The sequence below is a fragment of the Hakea prostrata genome, chromosome 1 (genome assembly GCF_041222555.1).
Source record: "Hakea prostrata isolate BN-2017 chromosome 1, UWA_Hpros_2, whole genome shotgun sequence".
Taxonomy (NCBI): Eukaryota; Viridiplantae; Streptophyta; class Magnoliopsida; order Proteales; family Proteaceae; genus Hakea; species Hakea prostrata.
This window is the reverse complement of record NC_142600.1, coordinates 71,860,049-71,877,674: the sequence shown is the minus strand read 5'-3', so window position 1 is coordinate 71,877,674 and position 17,626 is coordinate 71,860,049. Positions and strand designations below refer to the sequence as shown.

The 17,626-nt window shown below is 37.1% G+C and overlaps 2 protein-coding genes across 3 annotated transcripts; one reads left to right on the top strand and one right to left on the bottom strand.

The window, feature by feature from the left end:
* The first annotated feature begins 204 nt into the window (after positions 1-204).
* LOC149029794 (tRNA dimethylallyltransferase) lies at positions 205-2,702 on the top strand. The gene is made up of 2 exons (XM_089142144.1): positions 205-668; positions 1,838-2,702. The coding sequence occupies exons 1-2, from the start codon at positions 274-276 to the stop codon at positions 1,941-1,943; spliced, it is 501 nt and encodes a 166-aa protein (XP_088998270.1). The 5' UTR covers positions 205-273; the 3' UTR covers positions 1,944-2,702.
* A 40-nt stretch (positions 2,703-2,742) lies between these two features.
* Positions 2,743-11,886, bottom strand: LOC149029793 (ABC transporter C family member 10-like). 2 transcript variants are annotated; one of them, XM_089142143.1, is made up of 14 exons: positions 11,385-11,886; positions 10,982-11,252; positions 10,717-10,813; positions 8,470-10,549; positions 7,470-7,790; positions 7,304-7,390; positions 6,548-7,135; positions 6,293-6,457; positions 5,504-5,798; positions 4,965-5,179; positions 4,563-4,868; positions 4,068-4,131; positions 3,747-3,986; positions 2,743-3,042 (listed from the first exon to the last, which is right to left on the bottom strand). In XM_089142143.1, exons 4-14 carry the CDS (start codon positions 10,522-10,524, stop codon positions 2,930-2,932), a joined length of 4,449 nt encoding a protein of 1,482 aa, XP_088998269.1. In that variant the 5' UTR covers positions 10,525-10,549; positions 10,717-10,813; positions 10,982-11,252; positions 11,385-11,886; the 3' UTR covers positions 2,743-2,929. The 2 variants fall into 2 exon arrangements, with proteins under 2 accessions (XP_088998269.1, XP_088998268.1); XM_089142142.1 differs by having other exon boundaries at positions 11,511-11,886.
* Positions 11,887-17,626: the final 5,740 nt, after the last annotated feature.

Here is a 17,626-nt window from a genome sequence, read left to right as displayed (position 1 = left end):
AGTCGACATGCCGGACCTTGGGTAAATGTCACTAACTTTTTATTTATTTATTATTTTTTTTATGAAAAGCTTAACTTGTTGGTAACAAATAATATCCGAAACAATTAGATTAATCGGATACGAATCGTGAGACAGTATGGATCACGATACGATATTTACCAGCGTCAAAACCGTTATTTTTCCATTTTCCATTTTCCATTTTCCCTATGAGAAGGCTGTCTTCCTCAAATTTCAGTGGGTAACCTTGAACTCTCTCTGCTATAAACTGTGAAAATGCCCGCCATTTCTGCATCTAGATTTATTGGTGAGTCTATAGCTTCACCAGTTTTTCACTTTTCAATTCCGGCTTGTGCCCTCCAATTTACATCTTCTTGCTCTTTTCGTTTCTCGAAGTCCACTACTTATCCTCAAACCCTAGCTCCTTCGAGAAGGAAACTTCTGGTTTTCTCAAAATCTTCTGAGACCGAGTTGTCAGCCGCAGAAGAAGAATGGCTTAAGAAGCTTCCTGAGAAGAAGAAACCCTTGTATTCTCACAGTCTTCCCTGTATAGAGGCTTGGCTGAAGAAACTAGGATTCCATCAGAGCAGCGAAGATCGAGCCGTCTGGTTTATCGAAAAATCCGATTGGCATGCTCAGTTAAATCTAGATGTCACCGATCTTTATATAAGGTTTGTTTAAATAACCTTTCTTCTGCTGTTTTGGAATAGTTGGAGTATCACGAATGATCAGATTATTGGGTTTTGAAGTTCTCTTATATTTTTCGTTATTCAGATTGCTCTGTTCTATGGCTGTGCTAGTGGGTACATGATGACCGACAGTTTTACTAACATTGCCATTAGCATGTCCAGCGATATGAATCTTATAAGCATGATGAGACGCCATGATAAGACTAGTAATCCAGTGATATGAATCTAACAATCATTGATAGTAGTCACATAGAGATGTCTGTGGTCTACTGCTCAATCATGCACTGGCATAGGTCAGGAATAGTATTTGATCTTGAGATTTCAAAATTAGAATCAGAATTTGGCTTCTGATATTGTATCAGTTTAATCCACATACACAAAACTACCGACCCTTGATGTTGGACTTGGAAGCAATGCGTTAGATGTTGCAATGCTAACGCATTGCTTCCATTGTTTGTTCGGAAGGGGAAAAAGTGTTTCACTTATTTGTTGTAAATTGTGTCTTATTTTTATCTAGATATCATAATGGAGGCATTGATTTGACTCAACTTTGAAAAATGCATTCACTTTAAATAGTGCATAAATATCAAGATTTTGTGAAAGATGACTTATTTATTAAATGAGAGTTCTTGACTCTTCTATTGTCATGAGATCATGAGAAATCTTGACTCTTATGAGAGATTAGGTAGGCCTCATAAACGACTTCCTCTTCTCCCTTGTTCCCCACCCACCCTAAACAAAAAATAGATTTTATTCTGGTAAGATTCACTTGTCGAGCTATTGACAGTTCATTTATGTGGAGCCACAAATTGGCAGCTATTGCTGATGAGTTAGCTGAGCAGGATATGTCTTGGTTATCTGATGTTTTCTTTCAAAACATTCCTTTTAGTTTTCCATGTTGGAGTTTTTGCATCGCAGCTTTGTGTTTTTAAGCTCTTGCATAAGTGTTAAGACAGCAAGTTTTGTATCTATGCTATTTTATTTTTGTTAAAATCTTTTCTTTTCTTCCCCTTTTTTTTTTTTGGGGGGGGGGGGATTGAGGGATTTGGAAAATTCAGGGCAGAAATATGTAGTTCTTTGGATTTTGTACTTGCAGAGCTCCTTATGAATGCCTATAATTGTGGATTGGCAATGTTTGAATTGAGATGCAGGTACCTGAAGAGTGGACCTGGAAATCTAGAGAAGGATGTGGAGAGGAGATTCAGTTATGCTCTGAGTAGAGAAGATATCGAGAATGCTATACTCGGAGGACCATAAAAACTTCTGCATAACCACTTGCTCTAGAAACTGTGATGGTTGGTCTAACCCAATGCTGTATAGTGTTCACAGTTCCTTACAGAGATGTTCTTAGTTGTTCAATGTCTATTTATCAGGCATGATGAGATCCTCTCGGTTGTTCATTGGCTATATATCAGGCATGTGACTTTATTTGTCTCACCGATTCATGTTTATCTTATCCACTTTATGTTTGTCTTCTTTGGCTATGTAGCTTTTAAGGTTATGGAACATGATATTTGTAACACATTAGGTACCTGCATTGGGATGAAGATGGCATAATTTTTTCAATTATATGCACATCTAGAAACAAGGTCATACCTAGTGCACAAGGCTCTTGTGTTTAGCAGTTCTTAGAATGATAAAATGTGACCAGCTTATTTGTTTACCGGACTTGAACTCATGACCAAACGTTCAGCAAACTACAAAATCTCAGGAACATTGTATCTAGTGACTTATATCTGCCACCCCCTATAATTAGAGATTGCTCATGTCTAATTTAAATTTAATCATGAAAACATTATATTATCCAGGCATACCTACAGCTGAAAACATCAAAACAGAAGAACCCATAGTAGTAGAAGGAAGGAAACTATGAACATAGCCTTGGGAGTCGGAATCAACAAGTGGAAGGCCAAGAGGTGGTTTGATAATGGTAAATTCAGAAGAACTGGATTAGCCCATCAGAAAATAGGGAAAACCCTGTTTTATGGTTATTGAGAAAATTTTGTGACCTCATTGGCTATTTGCGGCCTGCACCTCCCCGTTCCTTCATTTTTCAAGGACCCCCATGGGAATATCAAAGGTCGGATCTTCACTAAAGAAATATTAGAGATTACACATGCTTGATATTAACTTTCTGAAATCAATAAGCGAATCTCTACAGCATGATACATTACATAGGCAAGAGAAAGATGTAAAGGTCAAGGATCCCCTACTTAAACTACCACTAGAACTGCTTTCAGTAGCTAATGCTGACTAGCTGAGTGGAAATGGGACCAGTATTCCCTCACAAGCTGACCAAACAATGATCCTTCTGTATTCATCAATGTTGTTGGTTCATCATACTCCATTACTTTTCCTGAAAAGGAAAAAAAAAAAAAAAAAACAGAAGGTTTAAGATACTGAAAACAGTCAATCAAACACTTGACAGCTATCCAATTTTGTTGGAGAAATTAGGTAAACTAAGTTGGCATTGGTTACATGATTTCATCTATAATTTTGTTTTCATGAAACAAGACAAAATGTAAGTTCTTCTTGACATCCTGTACCCTTTCAATGCACAAGCAGTGAACTGGGTGTTTAGCTTTAGCACTTCCCCACTCCTTTTCTTACTTTGGGGGTGAGGGGATCAGCATTATCTTAGAGGACCTAATTATACAAGTAGGAAAATGAAACTAGAAAGCAGACCAAGTGACACTGGTTCATTCATACATAATCCTTGCACCTCTAGTCCACCTGCTCTAGTCTGGACATCCAGAACAATTGGTAAACACCTCTAGCATGGACGACAAAGCAGAAACTAGATGATGAACCACAGTTTCCCTCCCCTAGTGAGATGACTAGTGGGACCGTGCTTTGCAATGAAATGGTCGTGTGTTCAAGTCTCTGGGATCCTACGAATCAAGGAAGCATCCCTCTCTCTATCCCTTCACCCCAAAAAAGAAAGGGAGATTCTTTTCCTTCTCTCATATTAATAAAAACATTTTAACAGCATTCCTTCTATTGCTATATCAAAGGGACTCTGGTTTGTGAACTACTATGAAGGCTGAAGGTGAGATTTACCATCACTCATGGCGAGAACCTTTGTGCAGTCCATTACTGTTGGTATTCTGTGGGCCACCGTAATAACAGTGCAATCTGCAAATTCAGTCCTTATGGTTTTCTGCAGTATTGCATCTGTTGCATTATCTATTGATGCAGTAGCTTCGTCAAGCACCAATATTCGACTTCTTCTCAAAAGAGCACGGCCCAAACAGAATAACTGCCTCTGTCCCATGCTCCAATTTGATCCATCTTCAATTACTGTAATTCTAGATTGTTAAATGAAACATAAATGACAAAAAGAAAGAAAGAAAGAAAGAAAAGGCAGCCCCTGTAACTTACCTGCAGCATCCAGACCCTTTTCTTTCTCTGTTACAGCCTCTTGAAGCTGGCATTTCCTAAGAACCTTTAAAAAAGCATAACACAATGGTAGTAAGAAATAGCAAGACAAACAGATGACATCAAATCAGTTTTTCAAATATTTACCAGATCTGCCTTGCATGGGACAAGTTTCCAAAGAAATTGTAAATGGGAGACCAAAGTAATCTCCCAACTGACAGATATATTAATAGTTATCCAGGAAAAAGCAGGAGTGAATCAATTTGAGATTACTACCAGAAAAACAAGCAATCAATTTGAGAACATTCTAAGTGGTTTTACACATTTTAGCACTCCCTACCAGAAATTAGAGTTGGGGAATACTTTCAGTCTAGTGTGTGAGAAGAGGAATGATGTAAACAATTTTATGTTAAAACCTATAGTAATGGAATTCCAGGAGCAAGGTGGTTGAACAAGCTTACATGAAATCTAAAGCATCCATACACTAATTTAGCATACCTCCCATATATCCATGTCAGTGTGTTGTGACAAGGGATCCAAATTGTCTCTTATAGTCCCATTAAAAAGCGTAGGATCTTGAGGTATGATCCCGATACGCGACCTCAGATCATGAAGCCCTATCATGGAGATATCTAGGTCATCTATAATGATCTTTCCACCTGCTGGCTCCACAAGACGAAACAGAGCACTGATCAAAGTCGTTTTCCCACTGCCAGTGCGACCAACAATACCAATCTTATGTCCTCCTTCAAATGTACAACTGATCCCAGCAAGAACTAGTGGCGTATCGGTCCTGTATCTAATCTGCATGACAAAGATTTCTTTGCTGTATTATTTTCTGGATTTACTATGTTAAGATCAAACTCATGCATAGATGCAACTATTATAAACTTTAGTTACCTTCAGATCACAGATTTCTACTTTACCCACAGCAGGCCAACTTGGTTGGGGGCGGTTTTCTTCAATGACTTCAGGGGCTTCACTGGGTATGTGCATGTATTGGTTTAACCTTTCAACAGAAATGATGTAATTTGCTAGCGTACACTGGTTTTGAATAGAGAAAATGAGGGACATGTTCAGTGAAAGACCATAAGATAGCGCCATTCCAACAAATCCTGCCATCAGTATATTAAAAAGTCATATAGTGTTTTCAAAAGGTAAGATTTAAACTAGGAGTTGGATGGCAACCACAGCATTAATCAGAATTTAGAACAATATTTTGTTTCAAATTATGGTGGTTAAGTTGGTGATTTCATAAAGAAGGGATGTGTTGTTTTTTTCAATATGTAAAATTTGATTAATGAATTTACAAAGATCTATATTTTATGCCACCACGTGAGGATTACATTTGAAATTCAGGAATCTAGTAGGAATATTAAAGTTAACGAGGAAAAGAAAACAACCAAAAATGAAAAATTATGACAACAGTGGGAACTCACCTGAGCCAAAAGTTCCTGGGGGAAGCAAAACCATAGCAAGAGCAGAGGAAGAAAGAACAGCAGCAGACAACAGTTCTAAACGTTGGATCAGCCATTCATTTGCTGCAGAATTGTGGAAAAAAGGGCTGGCATTTCTATCAACAACATTGAAATTTGTAGCGAAAAATCGTGCTTCGTCCTCAAAAGCTCTGATTGTCATGGCTCCAGCAATTGATTCTGCCAAATGGTTTGCTACGAAAGACTTAGTTGTGCCATTCATCCGCATTAGCTCCTTTGCAGAAGCAAAGTAGTATTTCTGTTTGGGTAAAACCAAAATTTGAGTAATGCCATCAGGTTAATAAAAAATATGAAAAGGAGAGCAGGAAGACGAATCCTTATAATTAATATTCTTTTCTTGATTCATTATTTATTCATCCATCTGAAATGAAACAGTACATTTACCTGGCACTGTTTGCAATTTCAAGGGGAAAGAACCATTAGGCAGGTCCCATAAAGGAAACCTAATAGGGTTTAAAAGTGATCAAATCACAAGAACAGTATGATTGCCTATATGCATATCTTTAGAATATCATCCAAGAAAATAGTGTATCAGGGGGAATACAGTAAATCAGGTATCTCTGAATTATTACCATTTGAATGAGGTTGGGTTTGAATCAACAATGGCATGGTCATTGCTATGTTAGCAAGATGTGGGATTAGCAGATTATGCAAATGGAAGACATACCTATAATCTATTGCAAAGTCAAGATAAATGTAATTACATATGAGACCTGAAATTTGTGTTATTACCTGCAAGCGTAGTGTCAAGTAAATCACTGGTATGGAGACAAATAGAACTTGGGGAGTAACAAAAGCCAATACTCCTAAACTCGCACAAGCATTTGCAGTAGATCCAAAAGTAAAGATTAAACTGAATGGGACATCAAGGTCTACAATACTCAAATCAGCAGAAACCTGTACAAGCATGGAAGATAAGTCTCACAAAAAGATGAATAAATAAATAAGGTGCACTTCAAGGTGAAGTTCTATGATAGAGATGCTCACTCGACTCAATATCCGCCCCAATGGTGTTGAGTCATAAAAAGACATCGGTGCACGAAAAAGAGAGTTCAATAGCTGGGAAAATATGGACCTTGAAGACTTGATACACAAAACAACTGCAGCAAGCGATCTAAAGAGCAAAATGAATGATGAGGTACATCCAATCACCAGGTAGACTGTGATCAGTAACAATTCGCTAACATGAGGATTTTCAACATTAGCAGCCATCCAAGTGTTCTGAGATATTTGGCCACCCACAAATATGGTGTGACAAAGACATGCAATTGTGAAATACAAGAAGCCTTTATTCTGACTTAGATACTGTATATAAGGCTTAACGCCGGTATCTCCAATTTCTTTTTCCTCCTTTTTAATCAACTGCTCTTTTGTTGTTTCTTTGAACTGTTTTTCAGTGTATGTCTTCCTAATCTCCGAGGAAGCAATTTCAACCCTCTGGGAAGAAGTAACCTCAGCTAGCCTTTCAGAACCTGCAGTGTCTTTGTGTGCATTGACAAGCTCTTGAAATTCTGGAGTAGAGGCTAATAATTGATAATAAGGTGCAGCATGTAGGATTTCTCCATTGGACATTAACTACCAAAAAAAGAAAAGAAAAATCACAATGAATTGCAAAGAATTATAGATAATGCTACAAATAGATTCAGGGAGGATTTAAAACAACTACTGCATAATCTCATACAAAAGAAATGATCTACAAATTGGGAAGCGCCCAAAGGGCAAGAGTTAAGAGTACTAACTAACCAGAACAGAATCAAAAGCAGGAAGGAAATCAACTTGGTGAGTCACAAGTATGACTGCCTTTCTTGATAGAGCTCCCATCACATATTCCTACCACATACAACTTGACATTCAATAAGAGATGATAACCAAATTGCATAAATTGCATGCAGTTAAGAGTTGTCCTTACATTAAATAGGCTTGTGGCAGTGTGAGCATCAACAGCGCTAAAGGGATCATCCAATAGATAAATATCGGCATCCTGATACAGTGCACGAGCAAGTTGAATGCGCTGCTTCTGACCACCACTTAAATTAACTCCTCTTTCTCCTATTTCTGTTAGGTCCCCAAAGGGTAGCATCTCAAGGTCCTTTGCCAATGAACATTTCTCAAGTACTTCTTGATATCTTTGCTTATCCATGGACGAACCAAACAGAATATTTCCTTGTATTGTTCCTGTTTGAATCCAGGCCACCTGAGAAACATAGGCAGTCTTTCCAAAAACTTGAATCTGTACAAGAGCAGGAAGAAAATTTATAGTGCAACCATCTTTGTTATTTATATTCAATTTAGAATGTAATCAGAAATTCAGACTAATTTAAATTGATATTTCAGGACTCAGCAGAAACCTACTCTAACATAAGGAATTAAATGGGACCTGAAAATATGGCTAATTTCATTGTAGATTTCATCAAAACTTATACAGCTACTCATACTGAAAATATCTTTGAATACACAAACGTTTATGGTATTTATCTTTGATAAGTCCCAAGTAATTGATAAAGCTTATGCACATATGATATTACAAAAAAGGTCAAGAAGCTGTTGAGTTTTTTTTTATATGTTCTGATGTGAGAAAACACTTATCAACATAAAACTTCTATTTTGCCAACTCTAAATAGTTTACAAAGAATATGACGGGTTTGATTTCACCTATGAAATCAGTCTGATAACTAACAAAGCATCACGCATTGATATGCTCTCTAATGTTAAATAAGAAAGTTTGTAGAGAGTCTTAGCAAGAAATACTGAGCTCCCAACTGATGCTGAGAATATGACAAAAGATTTTGGCTTTATGTATCAGAAATCACACCAAGAAGTAAAAAGGAACAATAAACAGTCCGCACAAAACTGAAAGCTTTACTTCTCAACCCTTAATAAAAGGCTAATGATGGTGAAAGAGAACTTACAGTGCCCCCCATAAGAGGAACTTCTCCGAGAATCGCTGCAAGAAGGGTTGATTTTCCTGAACCAACCTCTCCGCAGACAGCCACTTTTTCTCCAGGTTTAACCACTAGGTTTATGTTCCTTAATGTTAGTTTAGATGGATTCTCTTCCCAGGAAAGATTTGCTGAATTGATAGAAATAGACGTGCTGAACTCCTCAACTTCGCACTTTGGCCTAATATTTTCATTTTGTAACTCAGGGGCCTCAAGAAAGTCAACAATTCGTTCAAGTGAAACCTTTGCTTGAATGACCACTCCAATTACATCAGGGATCAATCTAATGGGATCCTGGACAAGTCGTAAAGTTGCCACAAAAGTGAAAACGTTACTAGCATTGAGAGGAACTCCAAGGAGGTAACACGCTCCAAAAGTAGCTGCTGAGACTAAGACAGGGGATGTCCAAAACAGAAGTATGTTATATGCTTTTCTCATTTGCACTGCTGACAACCAAGTATATTCCTCCTCCCTACATCTTTCAATGACATCCTTGAAATGGGTTTCCCATGCATAGAGCTTCAAAACTTTCATGTTCACAAGAGCTTCGGAACAAGCCTTCAGCCTTTTGTCTTGCGTCCCCATGAGCATAGTCTGAAATTTGTTCTGTAATTTGGCAAGGGGAGTATTGCATAGCACAGTAAGTATAATTACAACTAGGGCCGCGAAGGTTGCCAGTCCAACAGCACGGAATAGAATCACCAATGCAATGCAAAGCTGAAAGCTTGTTGTCCATGTTTGATGAAACCAGAATGGAAATTCACCAACTCTATAAGCATCTACAGTTACATAGTTCATTATGTTACCAGCCGAATGCTTCATCTTGGCAGCATTTGAGAGCCTGAGTTGTTTCTTATAAATGGCTGAAGAGAGCAAAGACCTGACTTGGAGACCGATTATTCTACACCTGAAGTACCACTGCCTTTGTGATAAGGATTCTAAGCATTTCGCAATGAACAAAGACATGGCTAATACATAACCTTCATATTCGAATGCTTGTTTTCCTTCAGCTACCCGAATGAAGGCATTAAGAAGCAGAGGACCAGCAGACAATGTGATTATCTTAAGCATAGCAAAGAACCCAGAAATTAATATCGCTTTCCTCTGGCAAGAGACTATTGTCCACAAAATTGATGGCGGGGTAGACAAATTCGAATTTTTCTGTTTGTTCAACTGTTCCACAAAGAGGGTGTAACAGGTTTCTGCTCTGTCTGCTTCACGTAAGTGAGGTATATCTTCTTCCTCAAGGGTTTTCTCCCTACCTTTCTTCACCAAGGGACTTAACCACCAAAAAAGCATTTGACTGATTAATCCAGCATTGGCAAAAGGAGTAACATTTTCATCAAGCTCAGTTTTGTCACTGCCATTGGCCTGACCATTCAGAGGTGTATAGAGTGAAGGACTGTTGATGGTATCAGAAATTTCCTTATATTTGTTTACCTTGTAAGTGCATAACAACAACAGAATTGCTCCTGGAAAAGACAAAACATCCAAAACAATCCTAAACGATGCCTCTCTGCCTACAATGGCAGCCAAGAGAGAAAAGACACAGAGAACTCCGGCGAACAAGCAGGCAAGTATGGACCATAGCCTCAAAAAGGCTTTTGGAAGTTGTTTTCCCCGAAGGCTAATGGTTAAAGCAAGTAAGAGCCAGGTAAAACCTTGAAATAATGGCACTAGCCACTGATGCAGTGGTAGAACAGTCTGGACATTTTTCAAGCATTGTTGCAGCATCCAGATACCATAACCGAAGTAAACCATTCCCAGACCACCATTAAAAATTGCAGACAATATCTGAGAAGGCAAATGGCCTCTGGAAGGATTCTGAAGCATTGGTGGTGATGGTTTGCTGAAGAAGTTGAATACCAACATGAGCAAAAGCAGGACATCGAAGGCAATGACCAAGATATTGTTGATACATGAAGAAGGAAATGTCAAGAGTGTAAAAACAGAAGAGCACTGGTTTCCACCCCCATAAGAACAATCAGAATCGCCACAAAAGATATTCCAGAGATCCTCCATCATGCTGTATGTCTTTGCTATTCAAAGTCTGCATTGAGATAGAAAAACAGATTAGCAGTCAAGAATAGTAGCACCTTTCTTTTCTGTTTCCAGTAAGTAAAATTTGTTATTTATTAAAACAAAAAGAAAAAGAAGGCCATGAATCTGATAGCTTCTAAGGTTATGGAGCAGGAGCTTTGGAACCCATTACGTTACCTTTACTGCCTTACTGGGCTGATGATGGCATCCTTTTCTTTCTGTTACTTGAGATGATGAGATAGTATTTTGTCAAAGAGTTCCTCGGCCAATGTTCCTGTGAATGAACCCAACAAGAATCAGTTCAAATGGAAAATCTCTTCAACCAGAGCAAAGAAGTTCAAGATTATATAAATCAAGAACTGGGTCATTTCAATTCACCGTCTCCAGAAGTTCAAAGCAGAACAAGAAGAAATGTCCAATGGGTATTGGGTAGCTAACTCACATATAGTGAATCAATCAATCTCAGCTCTCAGGGCTGCACTTGTAGAGACCATTCGACATATCTCTTCCCACAAAAACCGAAACGTCGCAAATGGGCGGAGCTTCAGTCTTTGGGATGATTTATACACTTATGCCGCCACCGGTAGCATCAAATGGAGAAGCCAAAACAGTTTTTAGTGATTGAATTTGAATTTCGTCATTGCCCACGTAACCCACTACTCAAAAGCTCGATTGAAACGAGGGATTTGAAACAACACACTCTTGCGCTGACTCTGCAGATATCAAACAAAAATGGTGAGCAAAGAGGGACCCAGAAGAAGAACAGGAAAGGGAAAGCCCAAGACAGAGCAAGAAGAAGAAGGAAGGTCGAAGACGCATTCGACTTCTGGGAAAACCGAAATTACCCAAATGGGTGTTTTGCAATGTGATAATTTCAACAACGAAGCAGCAGCAGCAGCCAGCAGGAGCCGCCGCATATGCATGATTGCCTAATGACTGTAAAAACAAAAATGGTTGGACTGATCGAATACCGTCATTTTGATTTTCTCATTGTCAAATTTAGTGATTCTTTCATTGTCTCCTCTTGTTGTTTTACGAACTCGATCATTATCACTGGTTTTCTGTTCACCGTAGGAAATCAAGAATGAAATTTATTTATTTACAATCTGTTTGTGGCTGTCTTTTCATTTCATGGTTGAAACTTGAAAGACAAAAATAATCACGGTACGTCAGAATCCAGATGGAGACCATCAATTGAATATACATATAGAATCCAATCTAAAGTCGAGTTTTTTTCTTTCAATTAAATGCGTTTATATCTAAATGAGGTGCCACTATCCTTCACGTAACTTTTCTTTTTTCAGGTCCTTTACAAGTTACAATCCAAAATAAATGTGAAGAGGTCATGTGGCAAAAAAATTGTGAATCGCTCTAGAATTGAAGTTCATTCGAGGCACAAGTCTTTGATTCTTCTTCTCATTCACTTACACTATATTTGAAGAATGAAATTCACCACCTTTGAATGATGATAAAATGAATTATAATATTTTTATTTTTAATTAAAATAAAATGTTAGACCCTCTCAAAAGACTTTACATGGGTGGGGGGGTCTCTTGATAATATATAGCTGAGAGGTGTGAAGGGAGCATAAATCAGGATTATGACTTTAAATTATGCATATCTTTGACTATATCTTCAAGGGTAATTTTATTGGAATGCTTGTTTTGCTATTCGAATGAAGGCATTAAGAAGTAGAGGTCCGGCGAACAATGTGATTTTCCCTTATCCCTTTCCATGGCAAGAGACTGTCCACAAAATTGATGATTGATCGGCTTCCTTTTCGATTTTTAATACGAATGAATGAGGTGCTCGATTAAATGCAAGTTCATTCTACAAAATTGATCGTGTTTCCTTTGTGTTTTTTTTTTTTTTTTTGTTTCTTTCAATTAAATGTGTCATATCTAAATGGGGTGCGTTGCCACTATCCTTCATGTGAAGAGTTCATGGAATCCCCCCCCCCCCCCCGGGGGCCCCCCGCCCCTCCCGGGGGCGTTTACCACCACAAAAACATGTGGGCCCACAGGAATTGGTGATGTTTTTATTTTTTATTTTTATATGTTATTATTTTTACTAGACTTCAACGATCCTTTTCAATTTTCTCCCTCTCGTACGCGTGTCAAGACTAACTTTGCTTCAGTCCTGGGCTTTAATTGCATAGACGATCATGCTTTTCATATCAACAGTCGGATTGAGATTTTGATCAAAATATTGATCTCATTGTTGAAAATCAATGATCGAGCAAAATTGATCGGTGGGGTAAATGGACCGGATTCGGATTGGATAGTGATATATCCATATCCGCATCCTATTATATTCGAACGGATTCGGATAATATCCTATCGGTTTTTAGACGGATTCTCTCAGATTCGGATAATAATCGGATAGTTATTTTCTTAAGTAGATTCTTCTAAACGAACATGAATATAGATTGAATACAAGTTTTTGACTACCTGTTTTCATCTTTACCATTTTATTTGTGAGGGCTAGGTTTGAAATTTAACAAAATAACAACTTTTGTAGATATGTTATCTAAGGGTAGCACACCCATGTAGAAGAGTTATGTACAGGTTACATCGATCGAGTCAGGTGACACTTATAAATTTAAATGAAGAGGAAATCTAAATAAGTAACTTAATCGGATAATTTTATCGAACGGATAATTTTTTCGAGCGCGGAAAAAAAGCGAAAAAAAAGGGTAACCCATACCCGTATCCTATTGAGATTCGGATCTGATCGTACCACTAAACCGATGCGGATGCGAATTTGGAAGCTAATTTCAGTTATCCCTTTACACCCCTTATTCCTGCGTCATTATAGTGCTGGTCTATTTTTGCAAGACTTGAGTTTTCTTTTGCTCAGAATTCTTCTTTTTCTTTTCTATAAATCTTTATCCGTTCTTCACTCATCACCTAACAATCATGGAGTTTGAAAAATACACTTGTGTTGCAGATAAGGTAAATGGGTATTTCTTCATTTTTTATTTCTTCATTGAAGGTTCTGTAGTGGGTTTAGTGCAACCATCACACATGAATTCAGCTTATAGTGTTTTTTTTTTCCTTCCTTCAATTAAATGCATCATATCTAAATGGGGTGCATTGCCACTATCCTTCGTGTGAAGAGTTCATGGAGTCGGATCTGCAACTCGTCAGGGGAGCACTCTGTGGGGGCCGGCTTCTCGAGGGCTTTACCACCACAAAAACATGTGGGGCCCACAGGAATTGGTGATGTTTTTATTTTTTATTTTTATATATTATTTTTATCTGTGGGCCCTACATGTTTTTTGGTGATGAAACCCTCGAGTAGCACAGAGTGCTCCCCTAACAGGTTGCAGGATCCAAACTCGAGTTCATGTGCCACTTACTTCTTAAATGAAAAAAAAATTTGTGTTTTTTTTTTTTTTAGTTGAGATTCATCTGACTCACAGAGTTTGGATCCTCTAGTTGTTACGATACAGGCATATGTTCTTTCATTCTTTTGCACTATATATGAAGGGTGGAATCCAACTCTAAATGCTGATAAAATGACTTTGTGAACACCCCCACGTGTTTGTCTCGGTTCCTTGAATGAAAGAGTTTCATACCAAATATATATATATATATGAGAAGTGTGAAATGAGCATAAATTTTTACTTCAATGGGTAGAAGACTCTGACACTAAATTATGCATATTTAAGATTACATCTTTAAGGGGTAACTTTATTTCGCTCGGTGGCCCCAAAAAAATTGAACTCTTCCGTCTTCACTTCATACCATCAAGAATTAGTCTTTACTAATTACCTCAATCCCTTGAGATTTAAATAATTTTTATTATTTTTTTTTAATAAAAAATTTTAAACGGACGAGCTGGAGTGACTTAAAAACATAAAGAAGATTATATCAATTTTTAAGTATAGATGATCAGTTTTGTCTCCTTCTATGTCAAGAGAAATCCTGATTTTGTGGTAAAATTCTCAGAGACAAAAGAGAAAAGTATTCTTATGTGTATTAGGTGTCTTTTACGTGTGATGAGGCGTCGCCTATGTCTATTATTTTATGATCCCAAAAGTTAATTAATCTTTTGGAATTGATGTGATTACAATTTAGTCTTTTGGAATTGATGTGATTATAATTTTATATATATACTTTATAAGAATCTAAAGATATCCGATAAAAAAATAGTTTTTTTAGAACTAAAGTTTGTTCAAGTCAATTTGTACATACCTCGACTACATCGTCAAGAAAGACACACCTTAGAAACGTGGGTTTTAACGTAAGAGCAATTCTACGTGGATAATAAAAATATAAATTAATTAATATATAAAAGTAGATGAAATTTTTTTTTCTTCTTTTTTGAGTAATTCACAACAATCAAAATGTTGTCCATGCCTTTAATAGGCTAAATCATGGTGAGTTGAATGCCAAAAGGATCTCCGAATCTTCTCTTTCAATTTTGTAAGTTAATGCTTTCAATTCCGCCAGCAGACTTTGAAAGTATTCATTAAAAAAATTAAATTTTTAGTTAAATCTTTCTCATGCTGAAATGCTGTGGGTTGAAGCTCCAATGCAAATTATGAAAAGAAAATATAAACAACTGAAAGTTTATATTTTCTAATTGAAAATTGTTAGTGAAGATCCATACACTAGGGGAGTTTGTCTCTTGGCCCCATCAAAGATCGACAAATATGGCATCTGTGTCGCACTCTATGGCTCTTCTCTCTCTCTTTCTCTAACAATTAAGAAATAAATAGTCATTGTGGGATAAACTAATGAACAAGACAAGCAAGACAAAGGATACCAATTTGTAAGGTTTGGAAGTAGTGATGTTTTCAAGAAATAAATCATTTTTGTGAAATAACCTAATGTACAAGACAAGCAAAGTAAAAGATGGTAGTTTATAAGGGTTTGAGAGTGGTGAAATTTTCACTTTTCAGAAAATAAATAGTCTTTGTCTTAATGAATAAGACAAGTAAAGCAAAACATAACAAATATTCGTGAGATTTGACAGTGGTGAGATTTTCAAGAAATAGTTGAATTTTTTTCTCTTTGGTTAATCTAGACAATTTCTCTCTAGTGAAATTCCATGCTGTTGGGAATGTGTTTTTGTTTGTATTCTTCGTAGTTGTGCATTCCATCCCCAGCACCATTGTATTATTTTAAAGGTGAGGGAATATGTTGTAGTTTAGTGGAGTTGATTACTTGGAAAACTTGACTTAATCATTTAGGAGGTGTCTTCCTGCTTCAAAGCGGCCCACTCTCACATTTGTTTTGGTCTCGGGTTAATCAAAGTTCCACCTATCGAACTCAACCATAAAAGGAGCCACGCCAAGTACATTTTCACCACAACAAAGAGTAATGAAGTTTTTGAACTCTCCATTTTGTTTAGAGTCTTATTAGCTCTCTTTGTTTTTTTTTTTTTCTCAATCTTGTGATACAGCATTCCCTTGCGTCCCTTGCCTCTATGGTGCTGCTGGGTTGGTCCTTGTGCTTTGTTACTAGGAAGGCTTCCCAAAGTTTCGATAGATAGGGAGACTGCATTGGTTCAACTGGGCCCTTTGATCCACTTCCATGGTTGCTTCTAGTCTGGCTATGAACCACTTGTGCTGTGTAACAAGTTTGCTATTATCGTTGCCCTTAAATTGTTGCTTGGCTCATTGTCTCTTAGTTTGCTTCTTTGTTCGACCTTGGGCCTCTTATGTTTGTGTATCAAGTTTGCTTTAATTGTTGCTCTTAGGTAGTTGCTAGGCTCAATGCCTCTTAGATTACTTGTTAGTTCAGGCCTTTTTCTCGCTTTGTCCGGGCTTGTCACTTGTGCTATTGTATTTTCTTCTCTTTGGTAATGAATTATTTAATCATCCAAAAAAAAAAAAGAATAATGAATAGTAAATCGTAAAGTTTGAGAGTGGGTAGATTTTTTAGGAAATAAATAGTCACTATGGAATAAACTAACGAACAAGACAAACAAAACAAAGGATATCAATTTGTAAGGTTTGAAAATAGTGAGGCTTTCAAGAAATAAACAATTTTTATTAGATAACTAATGTACAAGACAAGCAAAGCAAAAGATAGCAGTTTATAAGGTTTGAGAGTGGTGAGGTTTTCACTTTTCAGGAAATAAAATAGTCTCTGCGGGGTACTCTTAATGAATAAAACAAGTAAAACAAAAGGCAACAACTTGTGAGATTTGATAATGGTGAGATTTTCAGGAAATAGTAGAACTTTTTCTCTTTTGTTGAAGTAGACAATCTCCCTAGTGAAATTCCTTGCTGTTGTGAATGTATTTTTTGTCTGTGTTCTTCGTAGTTGTGCATTCTATCCCAACACCTTGTCGTGTTGCAGAGATGAGAGTTGGTGAGGCTGATTTCCTTGTGTGCTATTGAGTGGAAAATGAACCCACCATGTCACTAGTTACAGGCTTACAGCACTTGCTACCTGGCATGTCATTAGCATATCTTTGCTATCCTCCCATGCCTTCCAAGTGCTTGAGTTTATGCTTCAGTGGTCCTTAATACTTCCTACAAGTATGATAGTATCTCTCTCTCTCCTGTTTACCTCATTTACCTACAAACCAAAAGAGAGAGAAAAAACAAAAGTTCCCATGCTCATCAATCTTTTCCTCCCATGCCCATCAATCTTTTTATCAACAGAATTGCAGTGGCACTCTTTGTGTTTGCTTTTCAAGAATGGAAATCCAACTCCCAAGGGTTGAAAGTTGATTCTTGGGTTCGTTTTCGATCTCCCCACCATGTTTGGAGTTTGTATTATTTAAAGTAAGCCTTTAAGAAAAGGAGAAAAAGAGATGTGACTGATGAATAGAAACATTGAAAGAAAAGCCCATAGAATGATTTTTTGGTGGAAAAAAAAAAGCACTCTTTCTTTCTATATTGTCTTCTTACTTTTGAAAAGAAAACTTCACTTATATGCATGATACTCGTGAGTCATTATTAAAGCTGTAAAAAGTTTGGCCATCATGTGTGAATAATGCATTGAAGCTGAAATTGGTCCAAAAAACTACAAAAATTATTGAGTTCAAGCAGCAATTGGAGCCCATTGATGATACTTTGTAGTGTATTTTTTTAAACAAAAAGAGAGAAAAAAATTTTTGAGTGATC

Excerpts from the sequence above, each read along its gene's own strand:
- LOC149029794 (XM_089142144.1), top strand. The coding sequence starts at position 274 with ATGCCCGCCATTTCTGCATCTAGATTTATTGGTGAGTCTATAGCTTCA. Across the intron at positions 669-1,837 it reads GTCACCGATCTTTATATAAG|GTACCTGAAGAGTGGACCTG; the intron begins GTTTGTTTAAAT and ends ATTGAGATGCAG.
- LOC149029793 (XM_089142143.1), bottom strand. The coding sequence starts at position 10,524 with ATGATGGAGGATCTCTGGAATATCTTTTGTGGCGATTCTGATTGTTCT. Across the intron at positions 4,869-4,964 it reads TAGAAATCTGTGATCTGAAG|ATTAGATACAGGACCGATAC; the intron begins GTAACTAAAGTT and ends TTTGTCATGCAG. Across the intron at positions 3,043-3,746 it reads GGTTCTCGCCATGAGTGATG|GAAAAGTAATGGAGTATGAT; the intron begins GTAAATCTCACC and ends TTTCCTTTTCAG.